Source organism: Pongo pygmaeus, chromosome 11 (assembly GCF_028885625.2).
Source record: "Pongo pygmaeus isolate AG05252 chromosome 11, NHGRI_mPonPyg2-v2.0_pri, whole genome shotgun sequence".
NCBI lineage: Eukaryota > Metazoa > Chordata > Mammalia > Primates > Hominidae > Pongo > Pongo pygmaeus.
The window spans coordinates 17065884-17084645 of NC_072384.2; the positions used below are offsets into that span (position 1 = coordinate 17065884).

Genomic DNA, 18762 nt, shown 5'->3' on the forward strand with positions numbered 1-18762 from the left:
TTGTTTTGTCCTGCTTTTTCTTTTTTAACCATGTGACTTGATTTATATGGAATAGTGGTTAACAGTTTTATTTTTGAAGACAGGCAACAAGATAGTATTCAGTCAGCTTGGATATTTTGTGTGGTGCTCGTGACCCCACCCTTGTGTATATTTTTGTGGTTGGTGCAATGTCACTGGTGTTTTAGAGCCAAGTTCCATGAGCAATCATTCATTAGCCTTTTAAGATTTGGGTTTTTCCAGACAGGTTCGTTGTTTTTGTTAGATTTTCAAATGAGACTGACCTTACCAAAAAAAGCCAAAGTCTCTGGAAGAGGAAAAAAACACTAAAATTTAATATAATTTGGTGATGTTAATTAATTCAAGCAAAGACCCTGGGACATACTGGTGCAGTCTGACCTAACCAGTGAAGTTTTGTTTTTGGATGGCCCAGAAAAGATGAGATGTGTTTGGAGAAAAGGACATCTTCAGTTTACACTTTTTTTTTTAACTTGGCAAAAATAATTCAGTGTTCCATTTGGGCAGCACCCTGGGGTCTGCTTGTCCCTCCCCGGCTCCAGCCTCCTAACCCAACCCACCCAAAGATCAGCAGTTGACACTCTATTTGCAGGGAGGTAGAATTTTTTTTTTTAAGGTACTCAAATTCTGAGGCCCTTAGTGCTTAGCAAAGCTCAAAAACATGGCTACAGATAAAAACGTGCTATCAGGGTTAGGTAATTTTGAAAACTGACTACCAGCAGCTGGTTAGATGTTTACAGGCTTTGTTAATAACTGATGTGTGTGAAGAGGAATTCGTTTCTTCAAGAGAAATTAATGTTCTAGAAATTACATTCCATAGTACCTGTAATTAAACAGCATGGAATTGCCTATGACTGATTTTGGGGGAGAGGGTGATTGGTGATAAAGCAAAATTTGCAATTTTAGCCATCACTGTTGACTTCTGGAGTGTGAAATAAACCATCTGATCAGAGGTCAGTGGTGCTAATTGTGGGAGTGGGGGTGGGGGAGGTGCTCTACAGCTGCTTCTAGATCAATCTAGGTCTGTAACCTTGGCTTGAATAATCCGACTGAAATACTAAGTGGGCTGGTTGAATGGCTTGACTCTAAACCAGTGCTGTACAAGAATCAGAGTAGCAGCCTGAGGAATGTAATGCAAGTCCTGTCCCTTCTGTGTCTGTTTTCCTCATTAAAATCAAGCTCAGACAAGGATTCAAGGGCCTCTTCCTGCCGCTTATGCATTATTTCTACTCACACAGATTCTGTATGCCCTGGAAAATTGGTGGGGGGAGGACTGCAATTTCAAAACTATTGGAAAACAGAAAAGAGAGGTCTCCAGTTCACCATCAGTCCTTGAAGTTCTGCTGCCAGTCAGACCCCCTTCCCCCAGTATGGCTATTCTGTGATCCCATCCTGGCTCCCAACCAAAGAAATAACCCAGGGCGGGTGACAGCTGGAATCTTCTCTGGCTGGCAGTCCCACAGGCCTAAGCGCAAATCTTGGTCCTGCCATTTATAAGGCATTTCCTACTTTGTAACAGGACTGTGAATCTCCAAGGTGACCTGACCTTAGAGGTAAAAAGTAAAAATAGTAAATGTTTTGCCCAGACCCCAGCACATGGTGCAGTGGCTGGGCGGCTGTGGTTATCTGGCCTGTCACTCAGTGCTGGGTGTACAGGGGAACACCGGCAAGCATCAAACCCTCCGGAACCTTCAGCTTCTCTGAGCACGTGAAAGGGGGTGTGGCCAGCCCTTCAGGTCTGGGCAGGTTCCTTAGAGAAGCAGTGCTGAAGCAAAGCCATGCCCTGGAGGAGGGAACTTCTCAGGTGGAGGGAGACCACAGTGCCGGCACAGCAAGACAGCAAGACGCTGTGGACGAGCCGTCGCAGGAGGTCAGGCTGCACAGGCTAGACAGGATTCCCAGGACTGCCTTCTAAAGGTTTTCTTTTTCTTTAGTTTTAAAATTTTTACTTTCTAATTTTTAAGAATTTTTAAAATTATTATTTGAGACAGAGTCTCACTCTGTCGCTGTCGCCCAGGCTGGAATGCAGTGGCGCGATCTCGGCTCACTGCAACCTCCGCCTCAGCCTCCCGAGTAGCTGGGATTACAGGCGCCCGCCACCATGCCCCGTCTTTTTTTTTTTTTTTTGTAGAGACGTGATTTCACCATGTTGGCCAGGCTGCTTTCGAACTCCTGACCTCAGGTGATCTGCCCCCCACCCCCGGCCTCCCAAAGTACTGGGATTACAGGCGTGAGCCACCGCGCCCGGACTTTGCCTTTTTTTTTTTTTTTTTTTTGACAGGGTCTCTGTTGCCCAGGCTGGAGTGCAGTGAGGCGATCATAGTTCACTGCATCCCTCAAGCGATCCACCCGCCTCGGCCTCCCCGATACCTGTGACTACAGGCACGCGCCACAACGCCCGGCTAATTTTTGTATTTTTTAGAGAGGAGGTCTCACTATGTTGTCTAGGCTGGTCTTCAACTCCGGAGCTCAAGCGATCCTCCAGCCTCGGCCTCCCAAAGTGCTGGGATTACAGGCGTGAGCCACCGTGCCCGGCCCAATTCATTTTTTATTAAATCAACAGAGTTTACAATATGACCATCTAAACATTGTTGACTAATGAGCTAAGATATTGTTGACTAATAAGCTATGATTATTTCCCTTATTGTACAACCTTTTGTTTTCTCCAGTGTCGAAAACAGCATCATTTTTTATTTGCTTTTCTTTTTTTCTTTTTTTTTAATATATTTTTTGAGACGGAGTCTCACTCTGTCGTCCAGGCTGGTGTGCAGTGGTGCGATCTCAGCTCCCTGTAACCTCCGCCTCCCGGGTTCAAGCGATTCTCCTGCCTCAGCCTCCCGAGTAGCTGGGATCACAAGCGCCCACCACCATGCCCAGCTAATTTTTGTATTTTTAGTAGAGATAGGGTTTCACTATGTTGCCCAGGCTGGTTTCGAACTCCTGACCTCAGGTGATCCCCTCGCCTCGGCCTCCCAAAGTGCTGGGATTACAGGCGTGAGCCACTGCGCCCGGCCGTCATTTGCTTAATTTTCTATGCATCACCCAAATGTTCCAACAGACGTGTGGTAAAAGCCTCTGAATATCATTGTCCGCGTGCTCAGAAGTATCAGATAATCCACCACAAATCGATAAAATTTTAGAAGTTTAAGTCAATGAAGGAAATTGGACCCGGCACTTTCGGAGCCGGCTGCCCTGCTCTTCCATCAGCAGGCGTTCCTGCATCTCATCTGACCTCCTCCGCCCGGAAAGGCGTAGGGACCTGCCCTAGGACGTCTGCGCGGCGAGGCGCATGAGAGAAGAGAGGGAGTGCAGGGCGCCCCTCGGCGGCGGGGAGCCTCCAGGACCTCACCAGCCGGTCCCCTGGCTGCGCCCCATCCGGCTCGTACTCCCGGCCCCGCCCACCCCTCGGGGCCCCTCCCGAGGCCACGCCCCTTCCGCGGCCGTTGCTCCGCGCTTCCGCTTCCGGCTGCGCTGGTGGTGGCGCGGCGATGGCGGCGGGTGGCAGCGATCCGCGGGCTGGCGACGTAGAGGAGGACGCCTCACAGCTCATCTTTCCTAAAGGTTGGGCTCAGGGCTGCCAGACTCCCCCGCGGCACTTCGCGTGGTCGCCGCAGGTCTGGCGTTATCCGCGCTTCGCCCAAGGCCCTGCCTCAGCGGCGGCTTGGGCAGGCCCCGGCGCGGCGTGGGGCTGGGGAGGGAACATGGCCTTGGGAGGGGCCGCTTGGGCAACTGGGTTATTTTATGTGATAACAAACTGCGAAGTTCCGGGGGCCTGTGTCAAAGATAGACAAAGCCGGACACTCAGGTGGTAAGGACAGATTTTTAAACAGTAATGTACTGTTGCACTAGGGAAAAGAGCCCAGCGTGAACCGAACTCAACTTCGATTAGTACAGAACCTCTGGGCGTTTTAACGGAGAATTAGGGAATAAGGATGTGGTGAGCGGGGGCTCGGGGGAGTCGGGGGAAGTGAGAAATGTAAAAAAGGGGAAGAGGAGGGTTGGTCCGTGTGAACCCAGCCGGGTTTGTTGACCGGCGCACCTGTCGAAGTTAGGCCCCTACCCTCCCACAGAGGCGGAGAGACAAAGTCCTATCTTCAGCTGTTGGCTGGAACAAATTATTTTGGCAGCCTTGAGTTTTCTCACGCACGCACTTTAAGTGGTTGGGGAGGGTATTCCTAGGGATGAGGTCTTCAGCTCAAAAACTTGAAAATGTATACAGCTGTCTTACACTTTATTGATTTATTGATTGAGATAGGGTCTCGCCCTCTTGTCGAGGCTGGAGTATAGTGGCAAGATCAGAGCCTACTGCAACCTCAACGTCTCAACCGCTCAAGCGATCCTCCCACCTCAGCCTCCCAAGTTGCTGAGACCACAGGTGCACGCCCCCATACCTGGCTCATTAAAAAATTTTTTTTTGTAAAGACAGGGTCTCACTATGTCGCCCAGGCTGGTCTCAAACTCTTGGGCTTAAGTGAGCTACGGCACCTGAGCTATCTTATTCATTCATTCATTTACTTATTTAGAGACAGAGTCTCACTCTGTTGCTCAGGCTGGGGTGCAGTGGTACGAACTCGGCTCACTGCAACCTCCATCTCCTGGGTTCAAGTGATTATCCTGCCTCAGCCTCCCGAGTAGCTGGGATTACAGGTGCCCACCACCACACCCGGCTAATTTTTGTATTTTCAGTAGAGCTGGGGTTTCACCATGTTGGCCAGCCTGTTCTTGAACTCCTGACCTCAGGTGATCCACCCAGCTCGGCCTCCCAGAGTGCTGGGATTACTGGTGTAAGCCATTGCCTGGCAAAATAATAAAGTTAAAATTAAAACGGAAATACTACCCTCTAAGAAATAAAAAATATAAAAATGAAAAAATGTTTATTATGTGTTTTTTGTATTTTATGGTTTAATACGTTAGAACTTACTATTTTAGTTTTTAATTTATTTTTTTAATTTTTTTTTTTTTAATTTTTTTTTGAGATAGGGTTTCACTCTGTCACCCAGGCTGGACTGCAGTGATGTGATATCGGCTCACTGTAACCTACGTCTCCTAGTTTCAAGCCATCCTGCCTCAGCCTCCCAAGTAACTGGGACTACAGGCGCCCACCACCATGCCCAGCTAATTTTTGTATTTTTAGTAGGGACGGGGTTTCACCATGTTGGCCAGGCTGGTCTCGAGCTCCTGACCTCAAGTGATCCACCCACCTTGGCCTCCCAATGCTGGGATTACAGGTGTGAGCCACCTCGCCCTGCCCTTTTTTTTTTTTTTTTGAGACAGGATCTCATTCTGCTACCCAGGTTGGAGTGCAGTGGTGTGATCACAGCTCACTGCAGCCTCAACCTTCCCCAGGCTCAGGTAATCCTCTCACCTCACTTCAGCCTCTGGAGTACCTGGGACTACAAGTGCGGGCCACCACACCTGGCTAATTTTTGTATTTTTTTGTGGAGACAAGGTTTTACCATGTGGCCCAGGCTGGTCTTGAACTCCTGGGCTCAGGTGATCTGCCCGCCTTGACCACCCAAAGTGTTAGAAAGTATAGGTGTGAGCCACTGCACCTGGCCTATTAATGGTCGTAATGACCGATCCTCGGTAAAATTTCCAGATGACATACTGGCCAAGGAGTTGTTTTTCCTTTTTTAGCAACAGGGATTAATTATGGCCATTGTTCTTAAAGTATTTGCACAAGAGAAAATAACATGCAGATCCCCTGATCTATTTCCTTTTGTTTCTAAATAAGTGTGTGTGTGTGTGTGTGTGTGTGTGTGTGTGTGTGTGTGTGTGTGTGTGTGTGTGTGTGTGTGTGTGTGTGTGTGTGTGTGTGTGTGTGTGTGTGTGTGTGTGTGTGCGCGCACGTGCTTTCACTTGAAAATGTTCCTTGGGATTAGCCACGGGGAGAAGTCTTGGATCCCTCCTCTCCATAGTTACACAAAAGTGTCTGAACTGCCTCCCCCATCCCCATTTTGTTGATGCTGAATCCTGGGAATGCCTCCCAAAAGCTCTGTGGTAGGTCTCAGACACGGCTTTCCTAGGCCCTCTGAGTTACAGTTTGGCTACCTTGACCTTCGTTGGTTGAAGGGAGTGAGGGTAATGTATTAGTAGTACTTGGGTATTGTTCTTAATGAGAAATAGGGACAGTTGACCAGTTTCCTGGTGTCCTAAAAGTTCCATTCCTTTCCATTTAACAAGTAATTTGGTTTAGTGCAGAAAGGGACCATCTCTTTTTTTTTTTTTTTTTTTTTGAGACGGAGTTTCACTGTTATTGCCTAGGCTGGAGTGCAGTGGCACAATCTCGGCTCACCGCAACCTCCACCTCCCGGGTTCAAGCGATTTTCCTGCCTCGGCCTCCTGAGTAGGTGGGATTACAGTCATGTGCCACCACTCCCGACTAATTTTTATATTTTTAGTAGAGATGGGGTTTCACCGTGTTAGGCTGGTCTCGAACTCCTGACCTCAGGTGACTCACCTGCCTTGGCCTGGGATTACAGGCATGAGCCACCGCGCTCAGCCTGGGAGGCATCTCTTAACATTGATTTTTCCAGGACCTGTAAAAGCATCAAAGTTCCAGCAAACAGATCTGTAACTGATTAGCTGCTGCTTCCCTTTTTTTTTTGGCCTGATGTCATTTGTTACTGTCACTTCAGAGTTTGGAGGTCCTGCAGTCCTGATATATAATGCCTTTTCCTCTACTCATTGCTGTGAGGCAGTAGTTTCTTCTGTACCTACACTGCCTCAGTGTTAAGGATTAAAAGAGGTAACTTTCCTGGTATACAAATAGGCACTCACTGTAGTACATCCCCTGTTACAGGCTAGAAGACTGAAAAAGAAGGTGTTCTGAGGTTTTTGTTTAAACTCTCCTGCCCTCAGGTAGAAAATAGTTTTTGGTTACCTATTTTTTAATTTATATTTTAATTTTATTTCAATAGTGCTCCAACTGTATTGGTAGCCTATTCTATTCAGTAGCAATGAGTACCTTTCAAATAAATATACAGTTTCCTCCTGACCCACCACTTAAACTGTCTGTTGTAAAAGGAGAATGACGCTCTTGTCAGTTATCTGGCTTGAGAAATGGGAAGGTATTACTCTGAGGGAGGTGTTAGTGATTTCCCTGATAGTAAACAGACCCATAGCACATGTAAATATGAAATTGCAAGTCATTTTGGCTTTTCCTCACTGTTGCTTCCTCTTCAGTGTAGGGTTATAAACATGAATTCATGTTTATGAATGGTTCCTACTCTAAGGGAACTCCCTGTTAAGAGAAAGGCAGATAAAAACTATCTCTAATACTTTGAGATAAACATTAGGAGCATAAGCTATCCTGCAGGAACATAAGGGAGAGAATGATTTTCCCAAGGGTAACAGCATTTTTTAACAGAACTATCGTAGAAATGTAGAAGGTAGCCGTATATTATGAAAAGGGGCCATGGGTTTCTTTTTCTTTCAAACCTAATTCTTAAAAATTGCTTATAACATTTGTGTGTGCACAAAAATAGATTTTGGGGTACATTATGTTTATTTCCAGACACTTGGCCCTATTTAACATGTAACAATTCTTAAAATTGAGAGTATAATACTAACATTATGGAAATAGGAAGATGATGAGCTGATGCCAGCTAGAGGGAAGGAATTGTCAGTGTACTCTTGAAATCAGTAACTAGTCTATGTGTCATTACTTAGTAGCATGTCTAGGTCAGGTTTTTGGTGTCAGAATCTAGCTCAGACAAGCTAAATGTTAGTGTCTCGTGAACTCCACTGTGCCTTGTGGTATGTAACTGTGGGTGAACTTAAAGATGTGGAGTAGCTGCAGGCATAAAAAAGAATGAGATCCCAGCCTGGGCAGTGTGGCGAAACCCCCATCTCTACCAAAAACATAGAGGGTGTGGTAGCGTGTGCCTGCAGTCCAGCTACCTGGGAGGCTGAGATGGGGATGGGGGATCACCTGAGCTCAGGGAGGTCAAGGCTGCAGTGAATTGTGTTCATGCCACTACACTGCAGCCTGGGTGACAGATTGAGACTCTGTCTCAAAAAAAAATAAAAGAACGAAATCATATCTTTTGCAGCAACATGGATGGAGCTGGAGGCCAGTCACTTAAGCAATTAACACAAGAACAAAAGACCAAGTACCTCACATTCTTATAAGTGGGAGTTAAACCTTGAGTACATATGGACAGAAAGGAACAACAGACACTGAGGCCTAGTTGAGGGGGTGGGTGGTGCAGATTGAAAAACTGTGTATCAGTACCATGCTTATCATTTGGATGACAAAATAGTCTGTTCACCAAACCCTCACAACACCCATTTTCACTGTAGTACAGACCTGCACATGCACCCTGAACCTAAAATAAAAGTTCAAAAAAAAGTAGATGTGGAGTAGGAAACCCCTGGATTTCTGCAGGGGCAGAGAAATGTTCAAATGCACAGTGAACATTTAGAAGCAAACTTTTGAAGGAGTATTTTCAGCCGCCATTTATGCTTCTCACAAATAGAGTTTGAAACAGCTGAGACACTTCTAAATTCAGAAGTTCATATGCTTCTGGAACATCGAAAGCAGCAGAATGAGAGTGCAGAGGATGAACAGGAGCTCTCAGAAGTCTTCATGAAAACATTAAACTACACAGCCCGTTTCAGTCGTTTCAAAAACAGAGAGACCATTGCCAGTGTTCGTAGGTGAGTGCTAAAAGAAAGTTTTTATTAATCCAAACCATTGGACAACTGCATGTAGAATGCTGTCCCCTCCCCCTTTCCCAGGTGTCACCTGTGAATTTAAGTAAAATAATGTTAGGCTGGGCATGGTGGCTCACACCCAGCACTTTGGAAGGTTGAGGCAGCAGATCACTTGAGACCAGGTGTTCAAGACCAGCCTGATCGATATAGCAAAAACCCGTCTCTACTAAAAATGCAAAAAATTAGCTGGTGGTACACACCATTAATCCTAGCTGCTCAGGAGGCCGAGGCGGGAGAATCGCTTGAATCTGTAGGCCAAGGTTGCAGTGAGCCGAGATTGCGCAACTGCACTCCAACCTGGGCAACTTAGAAGACCAGAATTTCAGCCAGGTGTGGTGGCTTACACCTGTAATCCACACTTTGTGGAGCTGAGGTGGACCAGTCTCTTGAGGCCAGGAGTTCAAGACCAGCATGGGCAACATGGTGAAACTCGTGTCCCTACAAAAAAAATACAGAAATTAGCCAGGTGTGGTGGCAGGTACCTGTGGTCCTAGTTACTTGGGAAGCTGAAGTGGGAGGATCATGTGATCCTGGGAGGTTGAGGCTTTAGTGAGCCGTGATTGTGCCACTGTACTCCAGTCTGGGAACAGATTCAAATATGAATCTGTCATATTTTGTGTAAGTCCAGTATGTGTGATCTAAATGGTACTGTCAGTGGTGAAGTAACTTTTTTTGTTTTTTTTTGTAGAGATGGGGAGACTTATTATGTTGTCCAGGCTGGTCTCAAACTCCTGGCCTCAATTGATCCTCCAACCTTAGCCCCCCAAAGTGCTAGGATTGGCTGGGTGTGGTGGCTCATGCCTGTAATTCCAGCACTTTGGGAGACCAACATGGGCAGATCACTTGCGGTCAGGAGTTCAAGACCAGCCTGACCAAAATGGTGAAATCTTGTCTACTAAAAATACAAAAATTAGCTGGGCGTGGTAGCGCATGCCTGTAGTCCCAGCTACTTGGGAGCCTCAGAAAGGAGAATTGCTTGAACCCGGGAGACGGAGGTAGCAGTCAGCCAAGATCGTGCCACTGCACTCCAGCCTGGGTGACAGAGTGAGACTCCATCTCAAAAAAAACAAAGTCCTCGAATTAGGGGTAAGCCACCATGTCCAGCCTATAGATAGATAGATAGATAGACAGATAGATACATAGATACATAGATAATAGTATTTGTACCTATGTATGAGGTACATGTGATATTTTGTTACTTAGAATGTGTAATGAGTATGTTAGGGTATTGAGGGTATTGATCATTTCTATGTATTAGGAACATTTCAAGTCTTCTCCCCTAGCTATTTTTATTTTATGTATTTATTCATTGATTTTAGAGACAAGGTCTCACTATGTTGCCCAGACTGAAGACGTCTTGAACTCCTGGACTCAAGTGATCCTCCTGCCGTGGCCTCCCAAAGTGCTAGGATTACAGGCATGAGCTGCTAAGCCCGGCCTCTTCTACCTTTTTTTTGTTTTGTTTCGTTTTGTTTTGAGACAGTCTCACTTCATCACCCAGATTGGAGTGTAGTGGTGCGATCTTGGCTCACTGCAACCTCCACCTCCCAGGTTAAAGCAGTTCTCATGCCTCAGCCTTCCAAGTAGCTGGGACTACAGACACACACCACCACACCCGGCTAATTTTTTTAGTTTTTTGTTTTTTTGGTTTTGTTTGTTTGTTTGTTTTGAGACGGAGTCTAGTTCTGTCACCCAGGCTGGAGTGCAGTGGCGCAATCTTGGCTCACTGCAACCTCCGCCTCCCGGGGTCAAGCAATTCTCCTGCCTCAGCCTCCCGAGTAGCTGGGTTTACAGGCGCCTGCCACTGCACTCAGCTAATTTTTGTGTTTTTACTAGAGACGGGGTTTCACTGTGTTGGCCAGGCTGGTCTCGAACTCTTGACCTCCGATGATCCACCCGCCTCGGCCTCCCAAAGTGCTGGGATTACAGGCGTGAGCCACTGCGCCTTGCCAATTTTTGTATTTTTAGTAGAGACGGGGTTTCGCCGTGGTGCTCAGGCTGGTCTCGAACTCCTCACGTTAAGTGATCACCCGCCTTGGCTTCTCAGAGTGCTGGAATTACAGGTGTGAGCCACCACACCTGGCCATCTAGCTATTTTTAAATACTAGCTACGTTTGATCCCTTTTTTCCTGTTGGTTATTCTTTGATTTTTGTTGTTTATTTGTTTTTGATTGTTTTGATTTTTTTTCCCTTTTGGTTAGCTTGCTACTCCAGAAAAAGCTTCATAAGTTTGAGTTGGCCTGTTTGGCCAACCTTTGCCCAGAGACTGCTGAGGAGTCCAAGGCTCTAATCCCAAGGTTAGTACCAGTTGTAATAAGTTCTCTGTATACTGGATAAATTCCTACAAATAGAATTGGTGTGTCTAAAATGTGTATGCGTTATATATTTGGATACATAATTGCCAATATTGAATGAAAGTGCCTTTTTTTTTTTTTTTTTTGAGACGGAGTTTTGCTCTTGTTGTTGCCCAGGCTGGAGTGCAATGGCGTGATCTTGGCTCACCACAACCTCCGCCTCCTGGGTTCAAGCGATTCTCCTGCCTCAGCCTCCCAAGTAGCTAGGATTACAGGCATGCACCACCACACCCGGCTAATTTTGTGTTTTTTGTAGAGACGGGGTAGCTCCATGTTGGTCAGGCTAGTCGCGAACTCCCAGCCTCAGTTGATCCGCCCGCCTCGGCCTCCCAGAGTGCTGGGATCACAGGTGTGAGCCACCGTGCCTGGCCTAAAGTGCCCTTCTAACAGTGTGTGAGAATGATGGTTTTATACCACACCAAGTGATAGCAAAAAATATGAAACAGCTGGAACTTCTGTACGCTGATGGTAGGAGTGTGAGTGTTAATTAGAACAATCATTTTGGAGAGTGATTTGGCTATGTCTGGTAAAGATGAATATACTCCAAGTTCCAAAAATCCATTCCTGGTACATATCCTAAAGGTAACTCACATAAGTTTAGAAGGAGACGTATATTTTAGTGTTCATTGCTGCATTGTTTTGTTTTTAGTAGACATGGGGTTTCACCATGTTGGCCAGGCTGGTCTCAAACTTCTGGCCTCAAGTGATCTGCCTGCCTCAGACTCCCAAGTGCTGGGATTACAGGCATGAGCCGCAGTGCCCAGCCTCATGCTCCACTGCTAATGATAGCAGAAATTTGATAATCTCTTGGCCAGTAAGAAAATGGATAAATGAATCATTGTATAGTCATACAATGTTTATTATACAGCAGTAAAAAAAATCAGTGAACTAGAACCACATGGAATATCAACATATGCCAGAATGAATTTTGAGGAAAAAAATTGCAGAAGGATAAATACAGTATGATGCCATTTCTTAAAAAGTTTGAAACTATGCTGCATATTATTTACGTATCCATAAATGTGTAGTAAGTATAAAAATATGTATGGCAAAACAAATTTTTTTTAAATGTATGGCAATGATAAATACTAAATTGAGGATGGTGGTTATTTCTAGGGAAGGAGGGAAGGTACTGGTCTAGGAGAGTATACACAGCCATCCACTTTTCCTGCTTATTAAAGAACTCTGGGCCGGGCGCAGTGGCTTACGCCTGTAATCCCAGCACTTTGGGAGGCCGAGGCAGGTGGATCACAAAGTCAGGAGGTTGAGACTATCCTGGCCAACATGGTGGAACTCCATCTCTACTAAAATACAAAATTAGCTGGCTGTGGTGGTGTGCAACTGTAGTCCCGGCTACTCGGGAGGCTGAAGTAGGGGAATCACTGGAACCCGGGAGGTGTAGATTGCAGTGAGCCGAGATTGCGCCACTGCACTCCAGTTTGGCAATAGAGCGACACTCCGTCTCAAAAAAAGAACTCTGGCCAGGTGTGGTGGCTCACACCTGTCATCCCAGCACTTTGGGAGGTTGATACCATTAGAAAACATGAAGACAGTAAATGAAAAAATGCAGGGCTGGGCGTGGTGGCTCATGCCTGTAATCCCAGCACTTTGGGAGGTTGAGGCAGGAGGATCACCTGAGGTCAGGAGTTCGAGACCGGCCTCGCCAATGGTGAAACTCCGTCTCTACTAAAAATATAAAAATTAGCTAGGTGAGGGCTGGGTGTGGTGGCTTACGCCTGTAATCCCAGCACTTTGGGAGGCCGAGGCGGGCGGATCACGAGGTCAGGAGATGGAGACCATCCTGGCTAACACGGTGAAACCCCGTTTCTACTAAAAATACAAAAAATTAGCTGGGCGTGGTGGCGGGCACCTGTAGTCCCAGCTAGTTGGGAGGCTGAGGCAGGAGAATGGTGGGAATCCAGAAGGCAGAACTTGCAGTGATCCGAGATTGCGCCACTGCACTCCAGCCTGGGCGACAGAGCAAGACTCCGTTTGGTAGGCTGAGGCAGGAGAATCACTTGAACCCTGGAGGCAGAGGTTTCAGTGAGCCAAGATCATGCCACTTCACTCTAGCCTAAAAGACAAGAGCGAAACTCCATCTCAAAAAAAAGAAAAAAAAAAAAACCTCTAAGTCAAGTGGGGCTAACTGTAAAGGTATATTTTTTATACCTTTTATCTTTTATATGTTTGAAATATTTTGTAATGTTTTATCAGGAAAAGTGGAAAAGAAATACAGATGAAAGGTAAAGGTGTTAGAGATGTGGGCAGTAGATTAGCACGCCTCAAAGAAGAGTGTGGGGAAATTGCCAGTCGCCAAATCACTCATTTCTTTTCATTTTCTTGTAGCTTGGAGGGACGGTTTGAAGATGAGGAGCTGCAGCAGATTCTTGATGATATCCAGACAAAGCGCAGCTTTCAGTATTAATCTCCAAACATCACTGCTGCTCGGAGAAACCACGTCCCCAGGCATAACACCACCTTCCCATGGTCTGGGGCTGACTTGCACAGAAATTCTGTTGAAGACAGTTGAGAATTCCTCTGGAGAAAACAGCCCAGCTTGGCGTGGGGTTAGGTTGCTGTTTCAAATAACTCAGGCCTAGGTGACATGGAATCTTGGAGCAGCCTTGTGCAGTGGCTGCCAGTGGCTTCCTGAGCGTGCCTCTGGGGAGTGTGAGATGGGGGGTCACATAGGCCACACTGTTGACTACCTCATTCATGGGTTTTGGCCTCCATATCATCTTTTTTCTTAATATTTCATGTTTTAATTTCAGTGTGTTTATACTTTTTGAAATTAGACCAGAACATAGTAGACTTTATAGAGAAGGACCAGTTTTACCTAGATACTAAAGGAAGAATTAAACCACTGTTAGTTTGAAATGCCTTTTTTTTTTTTTTTTTTTTTATATATATATATGGAGATAGGGTCTTAACCCTTGCCCAGGCTGGAGGAGTGCAGTCGTACAGTCATGGCTTACTGAAGCCTTGACCCTCCTGCCTCAGCCTCCCAAATAACTGGGGCCACAGGTGTGCACCACAACTCTCAGCTAATTTTTAAAATTTTTTATAGAGGTGGGGTTTTACTATGCTGCCCAGACTGGTCTTAAACTTCTGGGCTCAAGTGATCCCCCTGCCTTGGCCTCCCAAACTGGTGAGATTACAGGCATGAGCCACCACAACTGGCCTGAAATTCTTAAAGGATGAGAGTGTCGATGACAGAGCACCTTGGCATCGTTGTGCTTAACCTAGGAGACGGAAGAGGCACGCCATGGGAAGTGTTTACACTTTGAGACAAGTGCTAAGTATTGCGGAGCCCATAGCCCCTTGAGGTAGATGGCTACTTTGCTTTTCTTCTTGAACTGTCTTGCAGAATGTGGATTTGGGGTAAGTGGTCTTGAAGGATTCATTTAGTCACCCTCAGATTAAGATTTTTACTTCATCTTTCTTGGGCCTGCACCTCCAAGATAACAAAGAAGAAACAATGGTCGTGCCAAAGAGGTCTGCAACCAGGTGTGCGCTGTTCACTGCAGCCCATTTGCTGCATGAACTGTGGTTGTGTGCCCAATGACAAGGCTATTAAGAAATTAATCATTTGAAACATAGAGGCCGCAGCAGTCAGCAGTGTTTCTGAAGTGACCATCCTTGACGCCTGTGTACTTAGCAGGCTGGATGTGAAGCTACATTACTGTGTGAGTTGTGCCATTCACAGCGCAGTAGTCAGGAATCGAGCTCATGAAGCAGGCAAGGACCGAACACCTCCACCCCAATGTAGACTTGCGGGTGCTGCCCCATGACCCCCACCAAAGCCCATATAAGGAGCAGAGTTGTTAAGGACTGAAGAAAAACTATTCTCTGAAGAAAAATAAAATTGCAATTGTACTTAAAATTTTTTTTTTTTTACTTCATAGGCCAGGCTTGAAGTTCTGAACACTTTGAAGTCTCCAATTATGAGGGATCCAGTCTAAGCCTCTGGCCTGCTACTTAGCAATAAGTGCTTTATTTGGAAGGAGGGAGTCAGCCACTGCAGTGAAGTCACTTGATCTCAGTCTGGGGGAAAACACTTTAATAGCTAAACATTCTAGTTTTGATTTTTCTGAAGGGGGGAATACACTTGTTTTCAATTTTGGGGTTTTTCTTTGGTGCACTTGCTTGACTCTGTATGAACTTGTGATCCAAGGAAAAAGGAGAAATAATGTTGGCTTTTAAAGGCAGGATGGTTTTATGTTTGCTATGAAATAAGACAAAAATGAAAAATTCTTATATTTATTTATTTATTTATTTTGAGATAGAGTCTGGCTGTGTCGCCCAGGATGCAATGGCGCAATCTTGGCTCTCTGCAACCTCTGCCTCCCGGGTTCAAGTGATTCTCCTGCCTCAGCCTCCCAAGTAGCTGGGATTACAGGCACCTGCCACCACACCTGGCTAATTTTTTGTGTTTTTAGTAGAGACGGTTTCACCATGTTCGCCAGGCTAGTCTTGAACTCCTGACCTCAAGTGATCCTCCCACCTCGGCTTCCCAAAGTGCTGGGATTACAGGCGTGAGCCACCATGTCCAGCCAATCTTTTTATCCTTGAGCAACTTCGCTTCTTTGAGTCTCATTGGTGTTCTCAATTGTGAAATATGGATAATAATAATATCTGCCCCATGGATATTTTGAGAAGGTTGAATGAAGAGGAAATTATTACAAAGAGCCTAGAGATGTCTGATATATAGTATGTTCCAGTAAATTTTCATTATTCTTAGCATCTCAGGCAGATGAGCTAGTATAGATAGATGATTAAGTCAGCTTGCTTCATAGAAATTAGTGCAAGAATTTGGTAGCCTACCAACTGATAGTATCAGACTTGGAAAATAAATGAAATTGGGCCAGGCGTGGTGGCTCACCCTTGTAATCCCAGCACTTTCAGAGGCCGAGGCAGGCAGATCACCTGAGGTTGGGAGTTTGAGACCATCCTGACCAACATGGAGAAACCCCGTCTCTACTTAAAATACAAAATTAGTGGGGCGTGGTGGTGCATGCCTGTAATCTCAGCTACTCTGGAGGCTGAGGCAGGAGAATTGCTTGAACTTGGGAGGCAGAGGGGGTGGTGAGCCAAGATTGCATCATTGCACTCCAGCCTAGGCAACAACAGCGAAACTCAAAAAAAAAAAAAAAAAAAGGAAATTGCTTACCCAAATCTACAGAGTTAACTGTTTTATTTATTTTTTAATGCTTGATGAATTTGCATGTCATTCTTGGGCAGTGGCCATGCTGTCTTCTCTGTGTTCCAGTTTGGGTATATGTGCTGCCAAAGTGAGTACTGCAGAATTATTTCTTGAGAGAGGCACTTACATGTGCTGATTGGCACTAAAGCAGTGGAATGGGAAGAAGAGACTTGGAAGGCAGCCTAGACGATCCAGGCATGTGCTAGATGGCAACTGAGGAGCACACTGTTACCATCTTTACTGGCGTTTCCACCTATGTGCCAGGGGTTCTGTGAGCTACCTGAGAATACTGAAGTATGTAATGCCCCGGCACATAGTTAGGCACTAATCAGTGGTATTTATCAAGGTGATTAAAAGCAGATTTAAAAAGCAGCTCATAGCCGGCGCGGTGGCTCACACCTGTAATCCCAGCAGTTTGGGAGGCTGAGGCGGGCGGATCACCGGAGGTCAGGAGTTCGAGACCAGCCTGGCCAACATGGTGAAACCCTGTCTCTACTAAAAATACAAAAATTAGCCAGGCGTGGTGGCGGGCACCTGTAATTGCAGCTACTTGGGAAGCTGAGGCAGGAGAATTGCTTGAACCCGGGAAGTGGAGGTTGCAGTGAGCCAAGATCACGCCGTTGCACTCCAGCTTGGGCAACAAGAGCTAGACTCCGTCTTGAAAAAAATAAAATAATAAAAAGCAGCTCATACTAGGCAACTAGGTAAAGCAGCCTCATACTGTTACAGGTTAAAAGCCTGGTCAGCTATTCCGCTAGACAGTCAAAAATTGTTGTCTACAGGGCTGGACAGCATATTGCTATTGAAAATAGCTGCTAGGAGACCTTGCACCATCTGTGAAACATTGTTAGGCTCATTGTACTGTGTAAAATCAGGAAAGAATTTGGAAACATGCTGATAAAACAAAAAGATGGATTGTCAAACCCTCACTTCACCAGGAAGCTAAATTAACCAGATAAGTCTTTCTGAAAGTTTTAGTGTCTTAGTTTGTTAATGCGCTGTAACAGAATACCTTAGACTGGGTAACCTATAAATAGTAGGAATTTATTTCTCACAGTTCTGGAGGCTGGCAAATGCAAGATCCAGGTGCTGGTACATTCAGTGTCTGGCAAGGGTGGCTTTCTGGTCCAAGATGGTGCCTTTTTTCTGCATCTTCCATAGGGAATGAACACTGTCATTATGGTAGAAGGGATGGAAGGACCAGGCTTTTTTTTTTTTTTTTTTTTTTTTTTTGATACAGCAGGGTCTCACTCTGTTGCCCAGGCTGGAGTGCAGTGACATGATTAAGGTTCACTGCAGCCTCAATCTCCCAGGCTCCAGCGATCCTCCCACCTCAGCCTCTTGGATAGCTGGGACCACAGGCACGAGCTACCATGCCTGGCTAATTTTTTTATTTTTTGTAGAGACGGGGTTTCGCCATGTTGCCCAGGCTGGTCTGGAATTCCTGACCTCTAGCAGTCTACCTATTTTTGCCTCCCAAATGCTGAGATTAGAGGCATGAGTCACTGCGCCCGGCCTGCAGCCTCTTTTATAAGGGCATTAATCCACTTCATGGGGGATATTCTCTCATGACTTAATCACCTGCCAAAGACCCCACCTCTTAATACTACATCAGTGATGGGTTCAATGTATCAATTGGTTGGGAGGGGGCACATTCAGACCATAGCATCTAGTCATTCTAGTTTTATTAAAATTTATTAGACCTGAGGCATGAAAAATAGCATACTAGATGGGACTTCAGCATCGATGAGTTGCCTTAGTAATACTGTTAATAAAAAGCACTAAATATGCCAATGGTGTCAGATAATTTTTTTACGAAAAATTTTATACCTAACAGAAAACCTGGAAAGACTAGTACATTGATACCTGTGTGTTCACCACCTTGATGTAACGGATAACATGCTATTTGCTTTATCTATTTCATTGCTAGGAATCGGGCACTATTGCACTTAGGAACATTGACAAGTATTTCATGCTATTGAATATCCAGCTCATATTGAAGTTTTCCTTGGGAAGAGTTCTGGGTCAAGGGTCAGTCCCAGTAGTGGTGTAGTTTAGTTGTCAGGGTCTAACCTAACAATTGCGGTGAGAAATATTGAGGAAATATATGTGGTTACAGCTCTCAAGTTTCTGTAAAGATCTTTGACTAGATAAAAGTACCTGTTTGCAACTCCTGAATGGAAGATGGGACTAGAGAGACTGCAGGTCCTGGGTAGATTCTGATCAGTATTTGTGCCTACACCTGGCTCTCCTCTCTTCATCAGCGGAAGAGCAGTTTGGAACTAAACAAGGAGAATGCACATTCAATGACAGCACAGTAGGGGCAGATCTGCTAGAGTCATCAGACATGGAGCAGGTTCAAAGCAGCCGTTGTGTGGCACTGCGTACTTCCTTTTTTTTTTTTTTTTTTTTTTTGATACGGAGTTTCAGTCTTGTTGCCCAGGCTGGAGTGCAATGGCATGATCTCTGCTC

General features: G+C 45.6%; 1 protein-coding gene and 1 non-coding gene across 3 annotated transcripts; one reads left to right on the plus strand and one right to left on the minus strand.

Moving 5' to 3' along the window:
• The first annotated feature begins 3453 nt into the window (after positions 1–3453).
• Positions 3454–18084, plus strand: POLR2D (RNA polymerase II subunit D). Of its 2 annotated transcripts, XM_054477132.2 has the most exons (5): positions 3454–3576; positions 8496–8676; positions 10935–11030; positions 13434–13553; positions 14993–18084. In XM_054477132.2, exons 1-4 carry the CDS (start codon positions 3504–3506, stop codon positions 13510–13512), a joined length of 429 nt encoding a protein of 142 aa, XP_054333107.1. In that variant the 5' UTR covers positions 3454–3503; the 3' UTR covers positions 13513–13553; positions 14993–18084. The 2 variants fall into 2 exon arrangements, with proteins under 2 accessions (XP_054333107.1, XP_063503377.1); XM_063647307.1 differs by having other exon boundaries at positions 13434–15338.
• LOC129032225 (U6 spliceosomal RNA) lies at positions 16283–16386 on the minus strand. Its single transcript, XR_008501246.1, has one exon. It is a non-coding gene; the product is annotated as a U6 spliceosomal RNA (small nuclear RNA).
• Positions 18085–18762: the final 678 nt, after the last annotated feature.

Bases quoted from the DNA above. Each gene is read 5' to 3' on its own strand.
- POLR2D (XM_054477132.2), top strand. From the start codon at position 3,504: ATGGCGGCGGGTGGCAGCGATCCGCGGGCTGGCGACGTAGAGGAGGAC. The intron at 8,677-10,934 runs GTGAGTGCTAAA...CCTTTTGGTTAG, and splicing joins ACCATTGCCAGTGTTCGTAG to CTTGCTACTCCAGAAAAAGC. The intron at 11,031-13,433 runs GTTAGTACCAGT...ATTTTCTTGTAG, and splicing joins TCCAAGGCTCTAATCCCAAG to CTTGGAGGGACGGTTTGAAG.